Source organism: Cheilinus undulatus, linkage group 21 (genome assembly GCF_018320785.1).
Source record: "Cheilinus undulatus linkage group 21, ASM1832078v1, whole genome shotgun sequence".
Classification (NCBI taxonomy): Eukaryota; Metazoa; Chordata; class Actinopteri; order Labriformes; family Labridae; genus Cheilinus; species Cheilinus undulatus.
Genome location: NC_054885.1, coordinates 7,203,456 through 7,229,481, shown reverse-complemented (window position 1 = coordinate 7,229,481; position 26,026 = coordinate 7,203,456). Strand labels below are relative to the sequence as shown.

The 26,026-nt window shown below is 38.4% G+C and overlaps 1 protein-coding gene across 1 annotated transcript; it reads left to right on the top strand.

The window, feature by feature from the left end:
• The first annotated feature begins 453 nt into the window (after window positions 1-453).
• LOC121529448 (transmembrane protein 184B-like) lies at window positions 454-25,827 on the top strand. The gene is made up of 9 exons (XM_041817316.1): window positions 454-942; window positions 9,776-10,011; window positions 15,433-15,598; window positions 18,571-18,661; window positions 18,785-18,860; window positions 18,990-19,081; window positions 20,610-20,779; window positions 21,093-21,287; window positions 22,575-25,827. Exons 2-9 carry the CDS (start codon window positions 9,778-9,780, stop codon window positions 22,802-22,804), a joined length of 1,254 nt encoding a protein of 417 aa, XP_041673250.1. The 5' UTR covers window positions 454-942; window positions 9,776-9,777; the 3' UTR covers window positions 22,805-25,827.
• The last annotated feature ends 199 nt before the right edge of the window (window positions 25,828-26,026 follow it).

The window sequence follows — 26,026 nt, the reverse complement described above, 5'->3', positions numbered from 1 at the left end:
TGGCTTAGCTGAAGTGTGCTGAAAAGGTACAATAAAGTATATGCTTTAAAAACAATGCAATTCTCTCAATTAAGGATGCAACACAGTATGATGCATTATGGCATTAAATGAAATTGTGAGACCAGTGAGGATGCACAGATCTAGTATAAACACTAATTTTTGGCCTGCATACTTCATAAACAAAAGTATAACAATGAGTGACCTGTTTTTCTTTTTTCTTTTAAACCATATTTTTCGTTTTTATCATTATTATTAAATGTAACATTATTCTCGATTATCATCACGATATGATTGTCTGTTACTTCTTTAATGATTGTATTCTTTGTCTTTGTACATGATGCTTTGGCTGCTCTGTCCATGATAATTAAAGCCAATAAAGCTCACTGAACTGAAAACTACATCAGCCGACCTGGAGGCATGAAAAGCGCTTATGCGCATGCGCTAAGAGTGAGGTGTTGCTGATAGCTACCGTTAGTCCAGTTGACTGCCCTGGTGATGTGGATGAAATAACGGTGTCTGGATGTTCACCTTCGGATGGAAAATGGCGAGACAAACCCAGTTTTTTTTCACAGCCAAGTTAAGATTGTAACAGAGCGCGTCGCGTCCTTTCAGGGCGATTTATTAGTCAGCTTTGTTTTGACTTTACGGACACAGGAAACAGAAAGCTAACGCCAGGCTAGGGAGGCTAGCTAACGTTAGCAGGCAGTCCTCGCTGTAATTGACGCTCAGCTATCGGCACCTGCCAGGTTTTGTCAAAAAAGGGGCAAGTTTTCCCTATTTTCACAGTAATGCGCTGATTAAGTGGGCTCCTGACTTTCGGCTGAATGTTAGTTCTCGGTCAGTGAACTTTATGTGGTTTCAAAGGTGAGCGAAAGACCTGAGATGATGAGCTAAACTGATGCTTTGATTGAAACCAGCGCAGATCAAACAACTGCAGAGGAGGTGAGTAAATAAAGATGGTGTCAAGAAGGAAAACGCCTTTTTTCAGTTGTACTGTGCCTTTCTTTTTCTGGCAGAATGCTAAAATTTGTGATGAGGTAAATGTTTTCTTCACTGGATTTGCGGTAACGTTAAATGTGTTCCCATCCTTTTCCCAAAATATATCAACTCTACGTGTTTAATTTGAGGGATTATTAGGAACCTGCGACTTCATGCCTAGTTGGGATTGTTGGAGCTTAACTTAAAACTGTTGAAACAATGTCTTGTCACCTTACTACCCTGTTGTTTTCAGTTTTCAGCCTTTAATGGCCAGGTAAGGTTATAAAACTTTCAACACCTCGAGGTTTATCAGGTCCTTTAACCTCCTCAGACCTGAGCTTCTGATTGGATGTATTGTTAGTTCCTCCTATTATTTAGGAGAAGTAGGACCCGATTAGTTTAAAGCCTGGGCCTTGTCTTTTACTAGGAATTAGATTTTTTTTTAGATATCTACAAATCTCCTAAAGTTCCTGTTTCTGCAGAAATATAGCACCGGTTAGATTTTTAAGCATATGTTTTGACTGCTTGGCTACAATTATTAGGAGTCTTCATTTAGTACGACATGTCAGTCAGTCATTAAGAGAGATATAGTTTAGTAATTTTCTTTGTTACTTTGTTGTTGGACACAAGGACTTGTTAGGGCCAAACATGAACAAATTTTCACCAAAAGGTCTGAATTTCTTGGACATTTTTCTTTCCAAAATCCACACAAATTTGATTTAAATTTCTATTAAATTCTCTGAAATTATGGGAAATTTCTTGAACATATGTTTGAAATAGCCCCCCAAAAATATCCTTAAATTTCTTCAAACATTACCCAAATATTTTGGTGGAAAATGATCACGAAGTTTTCTCAAAACCTCCAGAAAAGGTCCTTGAAATTTCCATTACAATTCCTTAAAATTTTAGAGGACAACCCCTTCCCCAAATTCCTTAAATCAGATTCCTACATTTCCATGGAAATACCTAAAAATGTCAAAGCAATTTCTCCAAAATATAATTTAAAATAAAATAAAAAATGAAAATAAATTTCTCAATTTTCATAAAAACGCCTGACAATTTCCAAACAATCTACCCTAACAGCCAAACATTTTTTCCTAATTCCTATGAAAATACCAAAAGATTTAAATCAGTGTTACTCAACCTTGCTCAACCAAAGAGCAGAATTGTTGAAAAATACCTTTGCAAGAGCCACAATCTAAGAGATAAAGCATAAACAGCTTGAAGTAGAAATAACAGTAAGTTAAAGGTGGCAAAAATGGTCAAAAGGCAACAAAAAGGGTTGAAAAGGGGTATAATGGGAAGAAGAGTGGAAAATGGGTCAGAAAGTAGCAAAAAATGGATGAGAAGTGACAAAAAATGAGTTGTAGGTGACATAGAATGGTCCAAATGTCACCAAAAAAAAGAGTGAAAAGTGACTAAAATGGGCAAACAATAGGAAACAAGAGATATTTAGTGGCAAAAGGTAGCTGAAATGGGTGAAAAGTGGTGAAGAGGGGCAAAAAAGAATTAAGTGGCAAAAAGACGTGGCAAAAATGGGCAACAAAAGAGGAAACAAGTGGTATTTAATGGCGAAGGGTAGCTTAAATTGGAAAAAAAAGGGCAAAAATTGGATAAAAGTAGCAAAAAGAAGCGGCTACAATGGGCAAAAACTAGGAAAAAAGTGGTATTTAATGACAAAACGTAGCTTAAAAGGGTGAAAATTGGGAGAGAAAAAAAATGGTGAAAAGGGGCAATAATGGGATAGAAGTGGCCCAAAATTTACATGGAAATGAATGAAGTTTACCAAGCAAATTCTCCAAAATATCTAAAAACAATCCCTAAATACTTCCATGAAATTTCCTGAAATTGTCTTGCAAATTTTAAGCCAATTGCTTGAACTTCAACAGACATTCTGAACAATCTTTAAAAAATCTAATAGCAGATATATTTGTTATGAAAGCCAAAATGTAATGTCCTCAAATGTACATGCAGCGGCTTAAACAATGATGCATTGAATCAAAAGCACCAAAACCATAAAAAACTAAATCTGTTTTGTAAAAATTTTTTATAGTGCATGAATAAATCTGGAAAGCAAACTCCTGGACACTGTCAAGTTTTACAAAAACACTAAAAACATTTCTGTGTTTCTGTCCGCTGTAGACCAGTGCTTCTCAACTTGTCGGTCAGGATCCAAAAATGATTGTGGAGCTGCTTTCCCTATGTTTTGGGATACAAACCAAATCAAAAATTGTCTCAGAGTCTTCAATGTACGGAGGCCTTAAGCAGACATACATTTAAACATTTTATTTTACTCTGTTTTCCCATGATAACATTCCAACTTTTGTTATTTTGAGATCTTCTCATGATTGTAGAATGACAAAGCTGTTTTTCCCATGATGATGTGTTAATTTCTTGAGATCTCTTGACTCAACCAAAATGTCCATGTTCTCATGGGAAACAGCAGTGTTTCCCACATATAGACACTACTTGGGTGGGCCACCCAGATATGTTTACCGTCACTCAGGTATATTTGCATAACAATTTGCCTTTCATTAAAAAAATGCATATAATCACATTTTGCGCATGGGAGGGAGAAATAAACAAAAGTGTGCCCCTCATGTAAATGCACTGATTAAGATTCAATGTGTCAGGTTAAAAATGAAGCTCTCTATGCTGTTGTTTCAACACTTATCTGCAGCTTCTCGCTGCTGATATTATCCCGTATTCCTCCACTCAAGGATAATGGGACTCATATGCTAAGTGTTATGATAAAAGGGTCATTCTGTAGGAAACACTGAACAGTCTAAAATTAAATGCATGTTACTGAGCTTCTGTAATGATGCTCTATTCCATCTAAAGTCCAAACTGAAACATTTTTCTTTAAATAATTTTGAGCATTTGGAAAGTATCAAAAATGTGGTCACAGTCTCTTGTTCAGGAAGCAGTGACGTGTCCTGAGGATAGACTCACTGAGAAATACAGAGGGGTGCAGATGGCCTAGTGGTTAGGTTGTGCCCCATGTACTTAGGCGGCCTGGGATCATTGGGTGGCTCCTTTCCCGCATGCCCTGTTTCCAGCTCTATTCGCTGTCCACTCTGAGTAAAGGCATAAATCAACAAAATATCTTTAAAATAAAAAATACATACAGTGTGTAGGAGTTTTTCTGCCATTTTTTTAAATGTTTAAAACAATAAATTATCCAAAAATGGGGGTCTGGGACTTCTATTTCTGTTGTCAGGATGGTATTAAAATAATATGTATATTTAACTATATTGATAAAAATTTATTAAAGCGTCTTGTTATTTGGACCCTGTAACCCATCTGCTGAGGTTGCTTAGTTTTTGAAAGAGCTTGAACTGTCTAGATAACAAACATGTTGGAAACATTCAAGCACTGAATCGTTGTCAACATTTGAATGGAACTCAGAGAACTTATAAGAGTTTTCCTGTAATTTTTGATGATTGTAATCAAGAAATTTCCCAATATTGGTTGTCCAGAACATCAGTTTTTATCCCTGTGATACCAAACAGGTATTAGTTTCATATTTTTTCCAAGAGTCATATCTAAGTTTGAAATTCTGGAATCATGACAGCCTTATGTCTGGATGCTCACAGTGATTTCCGAGCAGCTCTCTGGCCTCAGGAGTTATGACGGCCTGTCACAAAGACTGCTGATTCAATTCAGGTCAAAGTACAATGCTTGTTTTGAAACGTACCCTCGGGTGCAGTCAGCAGGATTGATGAGTTGCCTCTCTCTTGTCTGTGGCCTACTGGGAAGCATCTAGCTCTGCTGTAGGGGCAAGCTGGGGCTTGTAATTGTCGCTAGTGTGAGTGGAGTCGTGAAAGTACCTCAGTTTTAAACTTATTTGATTCCAGTAACAATCTAACAACATTGGTCCCTGTTTAGATTAGGGCTGGGCAATTAATCAAAAATTAGATTAAATCACAATATGGCCTGCGGCAATTTTCAAGTCGCAGAAGGTGCAATATTTCTTTAACCTGAAATTTATGTCAAAATACCAGTTTAAAACTTGTTCTTGCAGTGGAGATGTTAGGTATTATATGATAATGCAATCATCCAAGAGCCTCTTTCTAGAATGGTCTACAAATAATCCTACTTTATTCTTTTTTATCATTTTTTTCTTATTAAATATGAGAATGACAATACAACAGTTCATATCCAGTTTACAATACGATTCATGAATCACAATTAGGTGTTTTTTCAAAATTGTTCAGCCCTTGTTTAGTCTAATATTGTGTTCATTGTAATATAGGATGATGTGTTGCTTGTGTTTGTTGAAAAATACAAAAGATGAGGAACTTAAGGAATAATATTGGATAAAAAAATTGCAATTAGATTTTTTCCCAAATCGTTCAGCCCTAGTTTAGATACTGTGGCAACATAGATGGAAGTCTTAGGCATCCATTACCTTGGATTTATTTATTTTATTTAATAGTTGCACAAAGAGGACTGGCTAAATTGTCAATGCATTTGTGCAATTATGTTGCACCCCTCTTTCACTCACGGTAGTTTTTTCAGTCTTTTGCAACTGATGATTTTAAAGATTTTAACGTTTCAAAATACTGAAGTATCAAATTTTTTACAACTTTTTTTTAAAAAAGATTTATTTTGGGCATTTTTGTGCCTTTATTTGATAGAGGAGGACGGTGGATAGAGTCGGAAACAGGGACAAGAGTGGGGGAGAGACATGCGGTAAAGAGCCTCAGGCTGGATTTGAACCCGGCTGTCTGCTTAAATGGGGTGCGCCTTAAACCACTAGGTCCCAACTTTTGAAAACTTTAAGTCATTATGTAAATCGAACATTGACCTCATCCCATTTAAGTTTCATTTAACTATCGGCATTAAATTACATAGCTATAAAGTATTGCAGACATTTAGTCAGACATTTAAGCAGTCTTTAGAAATCTTAGGCTGTATGGATATTTGTTAGATATCCAACTCTTAATTTAACTAATTAGATTCCCAAGGAGACAGTGAATTTATTTCCAGATTGATTTTTTTTATCTTAAAACAACAGATATATGCAGGACTATATGCAGGGGCGTCACAATTCCAGAATTTCAAGCTTTGATATGATTTTAGTAAAAATAAAGCAATATCAGTATCAGTTTTTTTTTTTTATCACAGCAGGCAAACTCCAGAAACTGCAACATCTGTAAAAGAGGGTGAATCCAGAGAGGAGCAAGGTTGTCTCTCATTTCCCTCGCTCTTGTGCAGTTAAGGTTAGATGTACACTGTGCAATTTCAGGTGGATTCACGAGATTAAAGCAGAGCCGATTCCCCCAAATCCCCAATGGAAATCGCCTCAGAAACTTCGGACAGCATCTGTGAGCACCAAGGCAATAGCAGGCATTTGTGCCTGTTTTGTCTTCCCCCCTTTTATCGTGAAAGATAGAAAGGAGCAGGAAAATTTCCTGCAGACTACCAGCGGGCACGGAATATTTGTTACGTTTAAGCTGCTAGTTGTGTTTGTTGGCGATGCTGTTTGTGCATGTGAGAGATGGCAAGAACATTGTTTTGCATGGGTTTGTGTTCGGGCTGCACAAAAAGAAAAAAGAAATACAGATTGACGTGACCCCCACCTTCAAATGAAACTCACAGTTTGTCTGGATTGTGCTAAAACAGTTTGAGCATACTGGTTGTACTTGACCACCAGATCATACATTGTATACATCATGTGGAGCTGACATCCCACCACTTTTGCTAAGTTGGCCTTTTGGTTTAAAATCTGACTGAAGATCATTAGGCTTTTATAGGCTTTTTAGCTCAGAGATTTTATTGTTAAAACATGTTGGTAAGATTTTTTAATTATTGACAGTCTATTGGCTGTGTTTTCCTGAAAAGGTAAATCAACTCCTCCTTTGTCTGATCAGCTCCAATGTTGGTGGTACACTGATGTGTTTCTATACTGCATTACCTCCAGTTGATCGAGGCTTTGGTAACAGTATGACTCATCCATGATCACATCCGATGGCAGCCTATATTTAGCTGCTGCATGTGGGGTTTGAAAGTCATTGTGAAATTAGTTTTCACTGTGAATGATTAGATTATTTGCTTCCTGGAATCCTCACCGAGACTCTGATGTTGTGGGAGACGAGACGGCTGGTGGCATAATAGTGTCTGAAAGATAATGCCAGTGTTATGAGAGCTAGTTTGGCCTGTCTTTACGTCATGTGAGTTACCCAACTTGTCTTATTTTGTATTGCTTGTCTGAAATGTACAGTTCAGATTTTGCAATGGGTGTGAAATCATTCCATTCTGCTGACTTGGCATAATGCAGTGTAAGCAGCACAGGATGATTCACTCATAGTTAAAGTTTACACATTTCGTTGTTTCCTTTTTTTTTTCAGTACAGCATGTTCTGAACTGTGCAATCTATTTTAAAAGATTTTTGTGTACTAAGGATTGAAGGTGTAAAAAACATATCTTCACGGATAAGCATGCACACAATACCAGCAATATCATTTTTATGTATTAAGAGGCTGATTGAGATTTTCCTCATAGGAAATAAAGGCTGCCAGACTGCATTGGTGGTCCCCTGTAGTGTTGATCTTATATTTGTTATTTTGAGAAAATTCCTGACCTCACAATCCACTTCCTAAAAGAAGGAGGGCAGGATATCACTCCTCCAGAAGTATAAGACGCCTAGCCAGACAGGCTGACTAAGTCATGCAGCTTAGTTGTGCCTCTGTCCCAGTAAGATCATTTGATAGTGACTTGACTAACAGTATCATCAAATATTGAAGACCAGAATGTTGTTAGTTTTGGAAACGAACAAAATGTGTGAAAGAGGCTGGCAAGAGCTTGCCTGCATCGATCACAGGCAGAACTAACCCGAGGAAAAAAAAATCTGCCATATTTTTATCCAGAAGCTGCCAAGAGAGAGAGAGAGAAAGCCCTGTCAAACTTGCACAAATATGTTGGCAAACTTTGTGTACTGAAACGCTGCCAACATATTTGTTCTGTTTGGACAGTGTACAGGAGTTTGCCTACAATGATTGAGATTAAAAACAAGAAGTTATTGTTGCTTTGGTTTGCAACCAGATAGCAGTAATACTGGTTTTAAAGAGAATTATATTGACGTTTAAAATTCTGGCCTCATATTATAATCCTTTGAACGCACACACTAGACGACTCAGCCAGACTGTCAGATCACTGAAGACCACACACCTGCCGACCTGTCTACGACCTCGCGTGATCACGTGACTTCAGAAAAAAACAAAAAACAAAAAAAACAGCCGTCTGTTGATACCATCTTGCTGTCTCTCCACAACAGGCTGTCCTGGCATGCGTTACAGATGAAGCAAAAATCATAATGGGGAAAGACTCAGGATGAAATCCTGGCTGAAATTAAGTTAAAGTTGTGTTCATGGTTGTGAGTGGTGAAGTACGTATGATCTGGCTGTGACGCTACCTGGTCTGTTCACTCTCATTGGTTGTTGTGGGTACTCAGCGGCACTACGACCTAGAATCGTAAATATCAAACACGTTTGATATTTTTGATTTTCGGAGGCTACGACACAATTTGGAGCAGTTAAACAATCGTGTTGACACCGCACACATACAGACTACTCAGACAAACAGTCGTTTGCGACGAGGCTCCTCTCGGGATACGCCCCCACGATCGTCAGGGGAGGCCCAAATCGGGCTTAAAATCCTGTAGTTTGTGGCCAGCCTTAGTCCATAAAAAGTCCTCACATTTTAGTCTTTACTTTAGTTCAAGCATTTATTTTCTTGCCTAAATCTGCTACCAAATCATGGTAGTGTGTTCTCTGCACTCTGCCAAACCTGGGGTCCCTGCTGTCTACAGCTGAGAGACAGAAGAGATACAGCTGCATTGTTTTTTGACAGATTTATTACCAGTAGATAAACAACATGGATTTTGAATGTCCGACGAAAACTACATTACATATTAGTCTAGTTTTAGTCATCTTGACGAAACCTACACTCATTTTTGTCAGTTTTAGTCATCACAGAACTATTTTTGTTAGTCTTAATCTGGTTTTTGTCATGGAAAAAAGGCTGTAGACGAATATTTTATTCATAGTTTTAATCGAGGAAGTTAACACTGCTTTGTGGTAAATTTACAATGTAAAATGCTTCATTTGTTTTTCCAGTAGATGAATGTTCAGTTCAATAATTAAAGGCCTGTCTCATATTGATGTCTGTCCCAAAGAAAAGCAGCGGGATTTTACAGAATGAAGGAAAATAAAAGCATTGGCTTTTAATTGAAGTTTTACAACTGATGCATTTTTTACAGTTATTATGCACAGGTGTTATGCCTAAAATCATATAAAATCATGAACATATTTTTCACTGCACTAAAGAATTATGTTTGAGTGTGGCACCATTTCTACTCATGCATACCTTCAGCAGGGAAAAAAAATAAGGGGAGAAATTGGGTCAGCGGCATTCGGCTCGTTGCTGTCACACTGATTTGCTGTTTTTGAGTGATTCAGGCTCTACCCCCCATGGTGTGTTTTTTTTTCACAATCTATATAAGCCTCTCTTCACCCACCTACCTTATGCCTCCTCTTTTCACTCCCTCTGTTTTGATCTCTCTTCATCTGTCACTCTGCTCCACAGATCTGTGCTCTGTCCTACTTCCCTCTGGTCTGCATCCTTTTCTGTTTTACAATGCTTACATCAACAGATGCTGAGTTTCAGCTCTGTGTCTGTGCAGGTCTGTTGTGATGCATGTCGTCTCGTTGCTGTTGACCACAGGCTGCTTATTCAGAAATAAAGAAGTGCTTGATTTTGTTCACTAAATCTTATTTTAATCCTTTCTTTGTAGAGATGAGTCGATTTTGGCGGCGAGACTTGACCCTGTCAGGGAGTTTAGGGAATGACTCTCCTGTTGGCATCGCCCCTGCACCTCCAGCCACAGTGGCCCCACGGGCGTCCAACACCTCCTGGATACCAGAGACCCCTGTGGTCACACCAGACGAGCCAATATTCCTCATGACCTCCACTGCCCAAACTATATCAGGCTTCTTTGTTTGGACAGCACTTCTCATCACATGCCACCAGGTAATGAGGGGTAAGGGGAGGTTTTAATTCAGGAAAATTACAGTTAGAATATTTTTAGTTTACTCAGAACTAAAAGTGACTGAAGCACTGTTCAGGAATAACAGCTCTTTGTGCCGACTGATCATATGTAGCTATAAAAAGGACAATTTTTTGCCTTTGGTCACAGAGGATAAAATCTGAATGTTACTGATGATCTATTGAGTCTACCCACTGTTTATTTACCCTCTTTTCCTCATCAGAGGTGGGGTTGTTCAGCACAAAAAGGTTTCTGTTTAGCCCTAGGAAAACAGTACTCACACTCAGGAACATTTTCCCATGAGCCCCTGTTTTCTGAAGGCTTTGAATGTGAGTTACCAAACACGTGCATAATAGTGGAAACTTCCACATCCTTTGAAGAGAAAGCTTCATCAAGATATGGGCCATTCTACATGGCCTATTCATGGTGCTATTTACAAATTGGTTTTACACTGTGATGAGGGTATTTTTATTTGGAACACATGATGTACAGGTACTGGTTTTGGGAAAGTTAACCTCCTGAGTTAGATAGGCCTTTCTTAAGCCTGGAACACACCAGATAATCCTGCTGATACAGGGTCACATTCCTCCCTTCTGACCAAAGTCAGCAAAGGCCAAATTATCTGATGGTTTTAAAGATTATCTTGGCAGATTTTACTGAGGTGTTCACTGCTTTAAAAGTGATCTTTCCCTGTCTCACCTGCTCTGATAACTGGTACTGCTCAAATATAAGATCATAAATATTAAACGTGATCAATATTTACTGTAAGATCAGAAAGCCTGAAGGCAGCTGAGCAGACATGAGCAGGATTGTCATGTGAAACAGAACCATAGCCAATCAGGAAGCAATCTGAATGAAGGAGGAAGCACAACAATCACAGCCATGGCAATGACAGTAAAAGTCATCATTCTTAAATGAAATTGTATCGTTTGAAGGATGTGTATTATCTTATTTTTCTCAGTGAATTTCAGTGGGCAGGTCTAACTTTCTCTGTTAACATCACAGGAGATCTTAAGTTGGAAAAGGTTGGTGATCACTGCTACTGACTTAGACTATCAGTGAAAAACAAAGGGGTCAGTGGGTTTAGTTACTCTTAAAATCGGCAGCCCACATCAGTCATACCTCATTTTTTGCAGATGGGTTGCCTCTCAACAAGGTCAGTATCAGCTGATATCAACATTGAGCTGATGCATCCATACCCCCAGAAATCTGTAAAGTGTTAATAAAACAGATAACCAAAGGCTGGTTTTGGAAAACCTGAACATGTGCACAATAGGGTTGCCACAATATCAGATCTCTCTTTCTTATTTTCAGGCTTTTTGGCTTTCTTTGGAGAGGACAGGACAGTGGATAGCAAATGATATCAGGAAGGGAATGTCTGGATTTATGTGCAAGAAAGGGGACACAGGTCAGACTCACTCATGTGAAAGAGTAGCCTCCTTGCATGACCTAACCGCCATTGGTACCCCAGAAAAACTGATTTTTAAACCTTGAAATATTCAAGAGAAAGAAGGAAAGAGAGCACTGTCTAAGTTGCTCAAATATTTTGGCAAAGTTTTGTTACTGAATTGCTGCCAACTCTTTTGTGGCTGTGCTCTCTTTCTCTCACAGCAGCTTTTTGGTGAGAGACTGCATCGTTTTAAAATCGCGTGGTATCTAAAAATGTTGGAAATTTAGAGAACCTCAGTGCAGAAACAACTTCTACATGCCTGTGGCCTTGCAGGGATAGGCATCAGGTTAAGTTTGTCAGTAAAAATAAAATAGAAAAGAGTTGTAAAGAGTAGTGACAAGTCTCACAGGGGCATTATTGGTTTGATGTATTTCAGATTTAAGAGTTGGTGGTGCAGATCCGTTGGTGCACACGTGTTGTTTTCTGTGCCAGGTTATCAGCACAAAGCTTTATGAAACATCCCTCATTGTTAGTGGGATCTCAAATACCTGGAGGCTCAGGTTAATGATTGGTCTTCCATTGTTCGCCGCCGCTCTTCACTTACAGGGTTAGAGACGAGCCCTCGGTTACTCTGGCAACAGGTGACATCAAAGAGAGAGGGATGTGATGAGGGAGGAGGTCACCTAGCAACAAGCCAGTGATCTGAGTGCACGGTCTAGCTTTGCGTTGTCACCAACTGTTATTTTAGCACAGGTGTGTGTCTGTTTACCCTCCAGGAAAGGTGATAGGTGTGACATTGTGTAAGTGGACAGCAGCAGACAGCGAGGCCCTCCCTGCTCTTTCGCTCCTCTGTCTGCTGCTCTCAATAAAGGCGATAAAAGCTCAGGATCAGTTACACTAAACAGCCCCCTGTGTCACACAGACACACAGGGCTCCTGTAACCACTGAGGGAAATGTGGACTGTCTCTATTCTTACCTGTACAGGTAGATAAGAGTTTGACGAGAGCACATGTTCAGGTTTTAGGAGGCAGCAAGTAGTTTATCCTTTTTAAATAAAAACAAACAAACCACATTCTGAGCTGTGGTTTCACAAGAAGAAGAATGTTAAATATTTATTTCAACAGTGTTTTAGTCTGTTGTTTATTTATACATAAATACCGGATAAACAACATTGGATTCTTCAGTTAGAGAGAGATCAAATATGGACGTTCAGTCATGAAAAAAAAGGCAATCTCTTTGGATTATATTTTGAAGAGGATTTTTAACAGTAATGGTAAAAGCAAGCATCTTATGCACTTTTTAAAAATGTATTAAAAGGCTTTTATTTGTGTTTATAGGATAGAGGAAAGAGTGGGAGAGGAGCCACCGGCTAGATTTGAACCTAGGCTGCCCACTTTGAGGTCAACAGCCTCTGTTCATGGCGTGCACAGACATAACCACTAGGCTGCCCCTCCATGTGTACTTCTGACCACCACAAACAGCAAAGTAACAACTGGGAGACAGTGAGCTCTGTTGAGCGCTAAATAAAAATGTGACCCTTTGTTAAAGTGTTTATACTTTCAAATTTAAAAAAATCTTTCTTATTTAACTGCAGGCTTGTGAAGTGGTTTCCTCAGACAATCTTGAGAAAGTGCTTAAATAACACAAAAACACATTCTTCTGAAGAGTCAAAAATGAAGGTAGCAGTCATTCATACCCAAACTTCAGTCCACACTGCACACATTTAATTAAAAAGAAAAACAACACAATCAGCTGAGGAGGGTCTTTGGATTCTGCCTAAAACTATGCACGCATTCGTAAATCCTCCTATTAGATATTAGGGGTGTAATGGTGCAGAAAAATCTCGGTTCAGTGCGTACCTCGGTTTTGAAGTCATGGTTCGGTACGTTTTTGGTATGGTGATTGAAGCAGATAAATAAAATTTAATTTGAATTTGAATTCTTTAATTAAATTGTATTAAAATAAATAGGCTGAATAAATTACATTTAAATTATAAATAATGCTGCGACCTCCTTTTAAAAGTTCTTCAGTGATTAAAAATATTAATAAATAAATACATTTTTGAATAACCAGGTTATTTTCATTGATATATTGACATATTTATACCCATTCTTTAAACACTAAAATTTCCCAGCTAACTTGAACGCATCATCACACAACCACAAGTTAGCTTGTTAAGTATGGAAATTAGCATCTTTTTTGCCGATTTCAACACAGACTTCAGCACTGGACTACTTTTTTAACCAATGGGACCTACTACAAAGTTTGGAAGAACTTTTCACAGCCCATCTTGGAGGATAAAGAGGTTAAAGCCGTGTGAAATCTGAGGATAACTTTACCTATGACACAGCTGCAGAGTCCCTCTCTCACTCCTCCGAGGCTGAAGGTAAAGTTAATATGATTCACAGAGCCAGAGCACCATTGCTATATGGGTGATTTAAATGAAGCCGGCCATCACTTTTCTTCGTTTGTTTTTGTAACTGCTCCTTCTTCTGTAATGCTGGTTGCTAGCAGGTTTTAGCCTCATTGACACCACCTGGATTGAAGTGAGAACTCGACTTTTTTTAATACTCACTCTGACGTATTCGTTGTATTACTGCATGCACTGTGACGGTACGGGAGGAATACAAATACCGTTATACCCCTACATGTCACCAGAATTGTTATATTCGAAGATATGATAATTATGTTTTTCAGCAATTTCCTGTGATAATGATACTATGCCAGTAAATCTCACACATCCCTAATGTTTTTGTTGCAAAGGAACTTAAGGTACTTAAACTAATGAAACAACAAAAATGAAAAAAATCTTCTTAGTCAACTGATAATAAAATAAATATTAGGCTTTGCACCAGTAAAAAATAACTAAAATATTTTTCATAAATTGCAGTGTTGAAAATGTATTAAAATAGACAGTTTCAGTCTTTGACTCAAGAACTCTGACCGATTTGTACTCTATAATTTGTCTCAGGCACAGTGATTTATATTTAGCATTAAGGCTGGCTGATTATGGCAAAAATCAAAACAACGATTAATTGAACCTCGATTACGATTAATGAATGAATATTCCACCCCCAACCTCCTACTTTTTTTGTTCTGAAAATACCTGTACAATTTTAAAAGGAATAACTGAAAGAAACAGGCACAGATTAACAATTCATGGTTATTTATTGAAACCATTTAAATCAAAACACACATCAGCTGAAATGAAAATCTTTTTTGTAAAAAGTCAAATTTTCAAGGTACAGTAGAAAATAAACAACTTTTATTTTTAGCTAACAAAATTAATTATTTTTATGTTGTATAAAAAGTAGAAAATAATTTTGCTGCTCACGTTGCACAGTCAGCTCCGTTTGAGTTTTAGTGGACTGGATGGGACAGTGTCACATGACTAGTACTTCTTCTTTACTTGGGTTTACAGCAGGCTACATGCCTTGCCAACACCTGGCTACCTATCACGTGACTACACAGCCAGTAGTTTGTTTTTAAGGGGGTGATACTTTAGTAGAGAGAGAATTACAAGGGGGAAAATTGGAATAATTAACAGAGCATGTTTATGTTGGATAGAAGGTCTAAATGTCAGTTTTGATTATTTTTCAATTAATTGCCCAGCTCTATTTAGCATGTATTTTTTAATGCAGGGGTTAGAAATGGGTTAGTTTTCCTAAATATTATTCTTTAACAGTGAACACTGGGGCACTGCCTTATGGACTTAAACTCAGTGACATTAGGTTTGTAAGCACAGATGAATGAATAGCATGTATTTACACTTTATACAACATGTCTTCAACCTTACTGCAACCTAACTGCTAGAGTATTTTATTTTTGACTATGTTGGTAATAAAGCAGCAGGATTTTTTCGTATTATGTAGTAGATTAGCTGTTTTGATATTAGTTTAAGCAAACAGGTGAATGTGATGCACCCAGGGCAAATAAATGACACATTTTACAAAGTTTGATCTTACATTTCTGACCAGATTTTTGAAAAACTTGTCTCTTTCTCTCTTGTCTTTAGATCTACATGCACCTGCGTTACTACAGCTCTCCTAACGAACAGAGACACATAGTCCGAATCCTCTTCATTGTTCCCATCTATGCCTTTGACTCCTGGCTCAGCCTCCTTTTCTTCACCAATGAGGAATACTACGTGTATTTTGACACAGTCCGGGACTGCTACGAAGGTCAGTGACAAGAGGAACCCTATGTTGAACTTGAGTTTGTGCTGCAGGCTGTAGGCTTATATATGTGAAGCGAACAGCAGGCCAGTATTCAGCCCAGCTGTAGGATCCAGTGTTTTATGTTCACATGTCTTTTAAATCACAGCAGCATTAAGAGTGTGTGGATTTATGTGTGTTAGCTCAGTGGCAGATGGCCTTTTCAGCGTCTTCATTACAAAGGTTGCCATCTTTGTTCTCATGTCTCTACGGCCTCATAGGATTGCTGGGGAGGGTAAACCTGTTTCCTAGCAACTAAATGAAAACGAGAAAATCTTTGTAAAGACTTTAAGAGACAATTGACTTCCAAAAAGTTAAATTAAAATCTTGTCCTTACTTTAACTTGTCTGTTACACATCTACTAAGTTTAAACGATGCAGTGCTTTAATGAATCAGTGTTGTATTATAGTAGCTTTTGAAGAAAGATCATCTATCCAGTCATATTTTTAACCAGAGGGCAATGAGAATTGTCACAAAGACTTTGGGAACACTTTGGTACTGGAATGTTGCCAACATATTTGTGCACTTTGGACAGCTTTCAGGAATCTGCCTTCAATTAAAAACAAGACTTACCCTCTATACGGTGGTCCAGGGCTCCCAGTTTTTATGCTGGGATTCTCAGACGTGTGTTGAGATTGTTTGATTTTTACTTTTATTATATTTAAGGTAGAAATCTTGTATTGTGGCAACCCTAACTATCTGTTAAAACAAGCATCTTTCCAAGTATCTTTGTACTACCTTAAGATTACATTTTATTAATAAAAATTAACTTGTATACAGTCCTGTACATAAGTTTTAGGCATGTAGGGTGCTAAGGATTCATCTTGGGGCCAGATGTGCCACAACCCAGGACTGGAGGGAGAGTGGGGTGGGGTGGGGCGTCAGAGTTGAGCTTAAAACATGTCAACACACAGCCAAGGTCAAGCTAGACAGCATCTGGGCCCTTTCGCCCCTGGAGACCACTTTGGGTTTTCAGGACCTGGGGCATCTACAGCACAACCAGAGGCTCTAGGCAGCCCTACTACCTGCCTGGACAGTACCCTAAGCCGGGCTTACTCGCCACATCTCCCCTTTACTTTGCCCATAAGGTGTGGATATTGTTATGCTTTTAACAGATTATCTTCTCATGCCCCTCGTAATATGCAAGGACATACAGAGCAAGACTGGGGTTGTGTCAGTCCTCCTTCCCATTCAGTGGTTTCCACAGGCAACTTACTCACCATGTATATGCTGTAGTACAGCCTCAGTTTTAGGCCCAAACATTCCTAAAGATTCTGCACAATACTGTGTATTTCATCATCACTTAAGCCTTTGAAAAGTTAATTCTAGCCTTGCAGCTAAGCATAGTCTCATTTTTTTATTTGGCCACTTTAAACAGTTAATGGAACTGCTGATCTATATGTTGACCTTTCAAACATTCCTACTTTTAGTTTCCATCAGGTTAGTGCAAACACAACAAAATTAGAAGCCTGCCTTGATCAGGCTGATCACTTGTTATTTCATTGGGTACACCTGTTTGGATTCTCATTATTACAAATCAGAGTGAACTTTGACAGCTACTTTTGCTTTTGGTCTCAGTCTTAATCTTTAGATCAAATGCCTTTAAGTTTTAGGTAACTTTTCTCCCAATCTTCTATTGTCCAATGTTGGTGAGTCTGTGTGAAGTGTAGCCTCCATTTTCTGTTCTTAGCTAACAGGAGTGGTACTTCTGCTGCTGTAGCCCATCTGCTCCAAGGTCTGATGTGTTGTGCATTCAGAGATGGTATTCTGCATACCTCAGCAGTAATGAGTGGTTATTTGAGGTATTGTCAATTCATTCTTCTCTGACCTCTGCCATCAACAAGGTATTCTGGCCCAGAGATTTGCTGCTCACAGGATATTCTCTTTTTTCCCTCACCATTCCCTTAAAACCCAAGATATCATCGTGTATAAAATCCCAGTAGATCAGCAGTTTGTGAAATACTCATGGCGCATTCAGAGTCACTTAAATTCGCCTTTCTTTTTCATTCTGATGCTCGGTTTGAACTTCTGCACATAGCCTTAGCCTTGTCTACATGCCTAACTTTACTATGATTGGTTAATTAGATACTTGGATTATAGAGCAGCTGAGTAGGTTATATCAGTATTGTATATCTGAGAGGACAGAGGAGGATTAGAGACACACCTGGTTTCACATTACAGCTGTGAAAGAATAATACAAAAAACATCAAACTGTGATTTCTATCTTTATGAGAAGACGTTTGGTAACACTTTACATATGACAGTATCTCAGCTTCATACGTGGGTAATACCCTAGTGTAAGATCAGTGTTGTTCTTTTGAGCTGTGTGTATTATATGGCACATTATATGTGCGTGAGTTTAATATGACAATAAGCTCTCTTCAGTGTTTGCTTTCACAAAACATGTTTCTATCTGTCTCCATAGATGCACTGATCCACCCCTGCTCTGAGAACACAACACCACTAGGACTACAATACGAGATAATAAACTTAGATAGGAAACATCTAAACACCATAAAATAATACAGAAAATATACAGAAATAATTAAGAAATAAGCATTACTGACAAAAGTTTGTACTGTCAACTACTGACCATAATCCCAATACTGTTAAATGTATTCTACGCTGTTATAAAACATTTGTCTATTTATGCTTTTTTTATAAAGCATGTTTCTTTGAATTTTTTATTTCCCCTTGTATGTATTGCCTTTCCTTTTACTCCATAAAACTGTTAAAAACATAGAGTGAGAGAATAAGGAAAGACATCTCACCTGAGCTCAACCAAGTGAGCCAAGCAGGCATCCCATTGATATAATATTTAGGTGAAATCTGATTTTTATAAAACCTACTGGCAAGTCCTTTCTTTGAATGCATCAAGCATGTACTCCTGTTAAAACTGTTCAACCGAAATTGTTGTTTTTTGGTGTGTACCTCTGCAGCATTTGTCATCTATAACTTCCTGAGTCTGTGTTATGAATATCTGGGAGGAGAGAGTGCCATCATGGCTGAAATCAGAGGGAAACCCATTGAGTAAGTTTGCTCTAATCTTCTCTTATTTCATTTTATTCCCTTTTAAACTGACATTGCATTATTTATGTTAATATGACTAAACATTTCTAACCGTTTACATCTGTGCTAATCTGCTCCTGTTAGATCCAGCTGTGTCTACGGGACCTGCTGTCTGTGGGGAAAAACATACTCCATCGGTTTCCTCAGGTTCTGCAAACAGGTATCAATTACAGTGTTAAACATAGAATATGATACTTTTATGCATATTTATCCTCATATTGTACAATAATGTGAAAAAATAAGCTTATCCTCTATTTTTCTCCATCTCTACGTCCTTTTCCTTCCTCAGGCCACTTTGCAGTTCTGTGTGGTGAAACCTCTGATGGCGGTCATCACAGTCATTCTTCAGGCCTTCGGAAAATACAGAGATGGAGACTTTAAGTACGTTTCCAAAACAGATACGTGGCTGATAGTTAAAGCATGCCACATCTCCATAAACAGAGATTTTGTCTTCTGACATTCTTTGTTGTATTTTGCAACTATAGAAACAGTCTTCACCAGAATGTCCCTACTAGCTCTGATTGATCCTACTGACTGAATTAAAAGGATTTATATCTCATTAAAAGGAAGGGAAAAAGGAAGTAGCTTTATACCGAGGTCAGTCTACAAAGTCTGTCTGTTAAGATGGTCACTGTGTTATATTAGGTGATTACAGGGCAATATATTTGTACCATGTCTTAAATGACAGACATGACAGACCTAATGGTGGTACTTGACCAATATATAAGGCCAATATGATAATGTTGGAAAAAAGAGTTTGGGGGAAATGAAGCTTGAAAGGAAGACTTTAAAGGTCAAATATTATGCAAAATACACTTTTTCAGGCTTTTCTAGTGAAAATATGCCCCTGTTCTGTCCACAGTCCCCCTAAGAATCAGAAAAACCCCTTCCCTCCCCCCGTCTCTTTCTCCACCTTTCAGAAAATATGTCCTGAAACAAGCTGTTCTCAGATTTTCCCCTCATGACATCATGTGGGTGGTTAGCCCCGCCCCCAGGTTCAGTTTGCCCTTCCCACTTGGGAGAAAGCCCCGCCCTCCTCTCCTGACCTTCCTTTTAACTGCCAGGTGAGAGGAGGATCAGGAGAGCCACATTCATTAAGCCACATCCATTTCCTGAAAGGGGCGGAGTCAGAAAGCTTATTAACATTTAAAACCACAGATGCAGAAACGGCTCATTCTGAGCCGGGCTGAAACAGAGGGGTTTTTAGACATGCAAAAATCTAATACTGGAGTGTTTTTTCAGCAGCAAACTTCACGGGCATGTTTTGGTGACCTCTGACACTAATATAAACTTGTCTTAAAGGGGTAAAATATGTGACATTCAAACAAACATACATTGCCATACTGTATTTTATTTGCCTTTCCAAACTTTTTGGTTAATGATATGCTCTGTTGATGATAGACAAGACTGTTACTTAAGGGTACATTTCTCTTTTTGTAGTCTCTTGGACACGTCATAAAAGCAGTGATGTAGTTACAAGAGTGTGACAGTCTTTCCCTCTCTCGTTGTTCGAACTAACAGCACCTACCTCATCACTCTTCTTTCCCGTTGCCATTTGGTTTGTATATACCTGTGACTTTTGCACATGCAGAGTACTCTGATCTTTCATTAGTCAACATCTCTGAGAACAAATCATAGAGGTCAGAGAGAAAAATTAAACATGCTAGACTTTCTGCCAGGAGTCATGAGGCGTCACAGATGTGATTGAAATTCACTATGACAGACTGCACATGATAAAATGATTAGTTTACATGGCTGATGGGTCCTGAATCCCTGCATCTGCCAGATCAGGCTATAATGATGCTAATAAGGTATACTCTGACCTCTGTATTAATTGTCTTTTTTTCTTATTGAAGATGTTTGCCATAAATTTGACAAAAACTGCATTTTTTATTGTGTTTTTGTTCAGTGTGGCGAGTGGTTACCTTTATGTGACCATCATCTACAACATCTCCGTCAGTCTGTCGCTCTACGCTCTCTTCCTCTTCTACTTCGCCACACGTGAGCTGCTCGTCCCGTACAATCCTGTGCTCAAGTTCTTCATGGTCAAGTCAGTCATCTTTCTCTCCTTCTGGCAAGGTAAGGAAACACCTGAGCCTTTTCACATAGATGCTTACATTTCAATGTAGTGTTCCACATTACTTGTTCAGCTGTTAGATTTATTTAAGGAGCCTTTAAATACCATGTTTTAAAATTGTCCTATTCTGAGGCATCCCTACCTTAAAATTGGATCTGAAAAATTAGAAATAGTTCACAAGTTTGTTACAAAGCTAAGTTATTTATTTCTTGTAGCAGGTCTTTGTGCAGTTTCTAGGTCTCCTCTCAGGTTTCCTCTCATTGAATCCACACCAAATAAAAGTTTGTTTCCTCCGTATCTCTTTGTATGTTTCAGGGATGCTGCTGGCCATCCTTGAGAAGTGTGGAGCGATCCCACAGATCAGCTCTGCTGACTTCTCAGTGGGCGAGGGAACCGTCGCTGCTGGCTACCAAAACTTCATCATCTGCATTGAGATGTTCTTTGCTGCTGTCGCTCTGCGTCACGCCTTTACATACAAAGTCTACATGGACAAAAGACTGGACTCTTATGGTGAGGAATCTGTTTGTTGGTGTACATTTTACAGATTTAGATCTAATATGTGAGAAAAAAGTAATTCATGTCATATACTGTGTTATATATTCTATTTTAATGCTTGTCATATTGACTGATTTCTGCAGTCTGAGATGATCTGACCCTAATTTTTGTGTCCCACTTTGGTTCCTATCTTTCTCACACCAAGTAAAGCTCATATATTTCTCTTTTCTTCTGCACTGTTTCTTCATTTTCACCTTAATGCTCTGTTATTCCTTCTCTTCCTTTGTCTCCTTCTTCTTCTTTTTTCCTCTCTTCTTCACTGTGCTGCCCTGAAAGGCTCTTTTCCAATCTATGGACAGTACGGTAGGTCTGATGTTAGCTCTGTTTAATCTCTTTCATCAGTTCTGCTCCCCCATCACAGAGCTGTCTGTGTGTTTTATTGTGTTGAATTTGGTTAAATGTGGATTGCGTTCCCTTTTTTCTAAGTTCAGCATGAATTCTGTCTTGAAAAGTGTTGGTCTAATGTTATCTTGTTTGGTTATTTTGTTTATTTTTGTCTTTTCATTTTTTTTTTGGCACCGTTTTGTTCATGTTGTGTTCCCACCCAGTCCCAGTGCTCCTTGAATTTCCATAAGGATCAGTAAAATTCTCACCCACCCACCCTCTCTGCCAAGAAAAGAACATTTTTAGAGATTAGAAAAAGTTTTACGTGCAAAAAAAATAACCAAAAGTTTTGATGCTTCAATAATTTCTAAAACTGTATTTTTTTAAATGATTGTCTCTTTGATTTTAATGATCAGTAGAATCAATAGTAACAAAACTTAAAAAGAATGAACCTTTTTTTTCTGTGCTTAGGACTTCTAATTTTGTTCCTATGGTACAGAAACGGTTAACATACCTCTTACTAGATGTTTATCCAAGCCCATCTTTTAAATGTGATGTCTCAAGAAACCTATTAAGGGCTTTGCACAAACATCCACTCTGACTCAAAGATAACCTGATTAGATTTTGGTCAAAGGCCAAGCTTAATGGTCTTCATTTTAATCTCTTACTTGTGTACTTCATAGAAGAACCAGGCAGTACTTCCATTTTTTTTGTTCTAAGATATATATGGAAAAAATGACTATTTTGCAAATAATTTTTTTTGTAACAATAAGAATCCATATTTAATAGTAAATTGCCCCTTAAAAACATAATTTCTGTATTTCTGTCACTCATTAGTCACATATATTCAGTTCTCTTCCTCCATTAAGCTTTGCATCTTTTTACAAACTCTCTAACCTTCCTTCCTCCCTCCTTCAGGTCGCTGTGCCCCCATGAAGAGCATCTCCAGCAGCCTGAAAGAGACCATGAATCCAGGAGACATGGTCCAGGACGCCATCCATAACTTCTCCCCTGCTTATCAGCAGTACACGCAGCAGTCCACACTGGAGCGAGGAGGAGGACCCCCCCTCTCCCGCAGCCACAGCAACCTCAGCACCCGCGGGGACAACGAGAAGACCCTGCTGCTCAGCTCTGATGACGAGTTCTGAAAATCCACGCACTCAGAGGCTCTCTTTAACTCATGTAGCCTGAGCAACATTTATCAGCTCTGAGACATAAACCAGATCTTTTATCACTACTCTATTAGGAGGATCTGCTTTCTTTGTTTCTTATTTTTATGTCAGACTTCTGATGATGTGTGTAGAGAGGGAGTGAGTTTAGTAGAAAAAGAGAAATAATTGGTACAGAAGGAAAGGAGATACATAGGTGGGGATTTTAAGACTTTTAAGTTGTCATTTGTTTTGATATGAAAGAGGCCAAAACTGACAGAAAATCTTTACCTATACTTATCTATTGAATATGGGTTAGTTCAAACCTGTGCCTGTATACAGCATCTTTATAAACACAGCAAAAAACACATAACATAAAGAAAAAGTGCCATTTCCATCTGAAGCATATGGCCTCTTTCATTTTAAAGTTTGCATAAATTTTTAGTCCATGCTCCTCTTCACCTTCTGCCAACTCTGCCTCGTTTCCAAAAGTTGCCAAATACAGAAGAGTACCTTTTCTTAAAGTAATGATACACGCTGTCTTAAGATTCAGAAAGGATTTATAGTCAAAAGGGCCTTTTAATGATCAGGCTCAGTTTTAATATATAGATCACATTTTTAAAATGTTGTATGACCTTGAAGGTGTGACTCATTTAAAGAGTAGTTTGTTGGAAAATTGTCATTCCGGACACGTTATGGTTATTCTGTGATAGTTTATCGTTTGGTTTAAAGTGACTGAAGGAGAGTGCAATGGTATGAAACGAGCTGTTAGCCTGACGCCGCTACTGTTTCAGTGTTTGTCTAGCTCTGACGGGACAGCTGTAGGAGAGATTTTAGTGTGGCCAGAGAGACCAATGGAGGGACAACACCCACACAGATTACAGATTACTGAAGAAGCAACACTTCCCTGCAGAGCCAGCTGTGATGTGCTGTGGAGGGTAATCCCTTAATTAAAGGCATTACATGGAGTGCAGATCAGGCCTGCCTCTGCTGGCTCTGCTTCGAATGACATCATAGTGAGTTAGTGATCTTCACAAACAGATAAGGCTGTGCAGAGGTGTGGCAGTGCTTTAAATGTGACGATGGTCACATATGGAAAAGAAGATGTACAGTATAGCAGCATTAAACAGCATGAGGGAGGATAATTGAAGGGCTATGTATCCTGTTTCTGTGCATCTTTTCCTGAAGGTTTTAAAAACTTCTGTTTGTTGGTTTTTATTGTTGATAAGTTATCAGGTGATGTTTTACAAATGTTAAAGTCGGTGCGGTTAGGAGGTTTCTTTTGGATCATGATAGACGTCTGATAGTGGAGCACAGCAGTAATAAAGCTGGGTCAATCCCTTCGATCAGGGGTGTCCAAACTATGGCCTGGGGGCCTAATGTGGCCTTAGCGTCAGGACATAAAGCTTGTGCTTGATTGTGTTGTACTTCTAGTTTCAGCACAAGGCAGTGCTACTATAATTCTGTAAACCAACATTTTGACGAGGGATTTACTGATGTTTTTTAAAAAAAAATTTCGGGTGATTATATTGCATACATAAACAAACATAAACATACTGGCAACCAAATGCCCTCATAGCCTACAGAAGCAAATAGTAATGGTGCTCCAGGAGTAAAACCAGTGGCACCCAGGGCCCCTGGAATCTAATTGACCTCCCCAAAATGATTGTCTTTTGACCTTGTCAGCCAATAACTAGCCTTATAAGCATACACAATCACTTAGCATATCTTAACTACATCATATTAATTTTAATAACTTTAATTTCCTCAGAGCGAGGTGTACAGTAGAGGCCCCACTATACTTACATTTTTCTGCATGTGGTCTTCAGTGGGAAAAAGTTTGGACACCCCTGACTTTGACAGATGCTGCATTATTTTCCTTTAATGTTGAATTATTCTAACCTGATTTCACAGATTGACTCAAGCCTTTGACAGCAGGTAAACACAGGCAGGAATAAGAAACCAAATTAACAAGAAAAATGTATCCAGTGAGCAGGATGATTCAAATGTTCAAAAATCTCTTTCCCCTTCTAATGGTGCATTTCCATCAAGCAGTCTGGTTCAGTATGTTTCAGTATGGTATGCAATTATTTGCATTCCCAGTATGAAAAATGGGCAAGACACCAGAATAACCAATCTGTACTGTCCTACTTTTATAGCATGCTGCTGTTGGGTTACAAAGCGTACCTATCAGACCCTAAAGGGTGGAGCTAGACTCACTGCTGGCTTACGAATCCCCCTACCAGGCAACAGTATGGTTGGCTGTAGAAGTACAAGAAAGTTCTTGGGGTTAGGTATGCTGGGTTCAGCTGTGACTCCTTTCCTGCATGTCCCTCCTCCACTCTTATCCCTATTTCTGACTTTAGCCACTGTCCATATCTATTGAAGACAAGGCCCAAAAAGCCCCCAAAAATATCTAAAAAAAAAAAAAAAAAAAAAGTACGAGAAAGATAAGCGCTTTCCGTATCAAAATAACCAGACTGCTTGGTGGAAACCATACACTTTGAGCATGTCTTAAAATCCAGGCCGCCGGCCCCTCTCTCTAATTAATGACTGTCTTTCTGCTGATCCTGTATCGCTTTAGGTAAAACCAAGCTTGACTGAATTTGTTTTTTAAAAGTGACATTGATTTAGTAAATAAGTGACTTTCACTGCCTTATACTCTGCCTTGATGTAACAGCATATCAAAGTAAAGCATCCTGATAAAACACTTTTAAATGATATTGGTAATTTTGATTATGTGCGATGTAAAAATGAGCTTAATAATTTAAACCAGGAAATATTATACCAGAAAGTAAAGAATGTAAATAGACTTAAACTAAGCACTGAAAACAGTCATACTATGACAGTATATGGCATAGCTTGTTTAGTGCTGAAGTCAAATATTTTAATTTTCAAATATTCTCATGTTTTATTTCTGTTGTATACTTTTTCATTTGTGTATTGGTAATAATATTATATGTTTTGATGCTATATTGGTTTCTATTGGTGTTTAAAAGGAAATAAAAGAAAAATCCAACAAAGGGCTTATTTGCTTGTATGAACAACACTCTTTGACACACTCTATGATGCATGAAGTTCAGTTAGTCACATGACTTCCTAGGAGGACAGTGATTTCTGGTGTCCCAGTGGGCTTTGTATCTTCTCTACCACATGGCCATCACAGCCTAAACAGTGTTGCCAGCTTTAATAGACACATGCAGGCTGTGCATATTTAAGCAC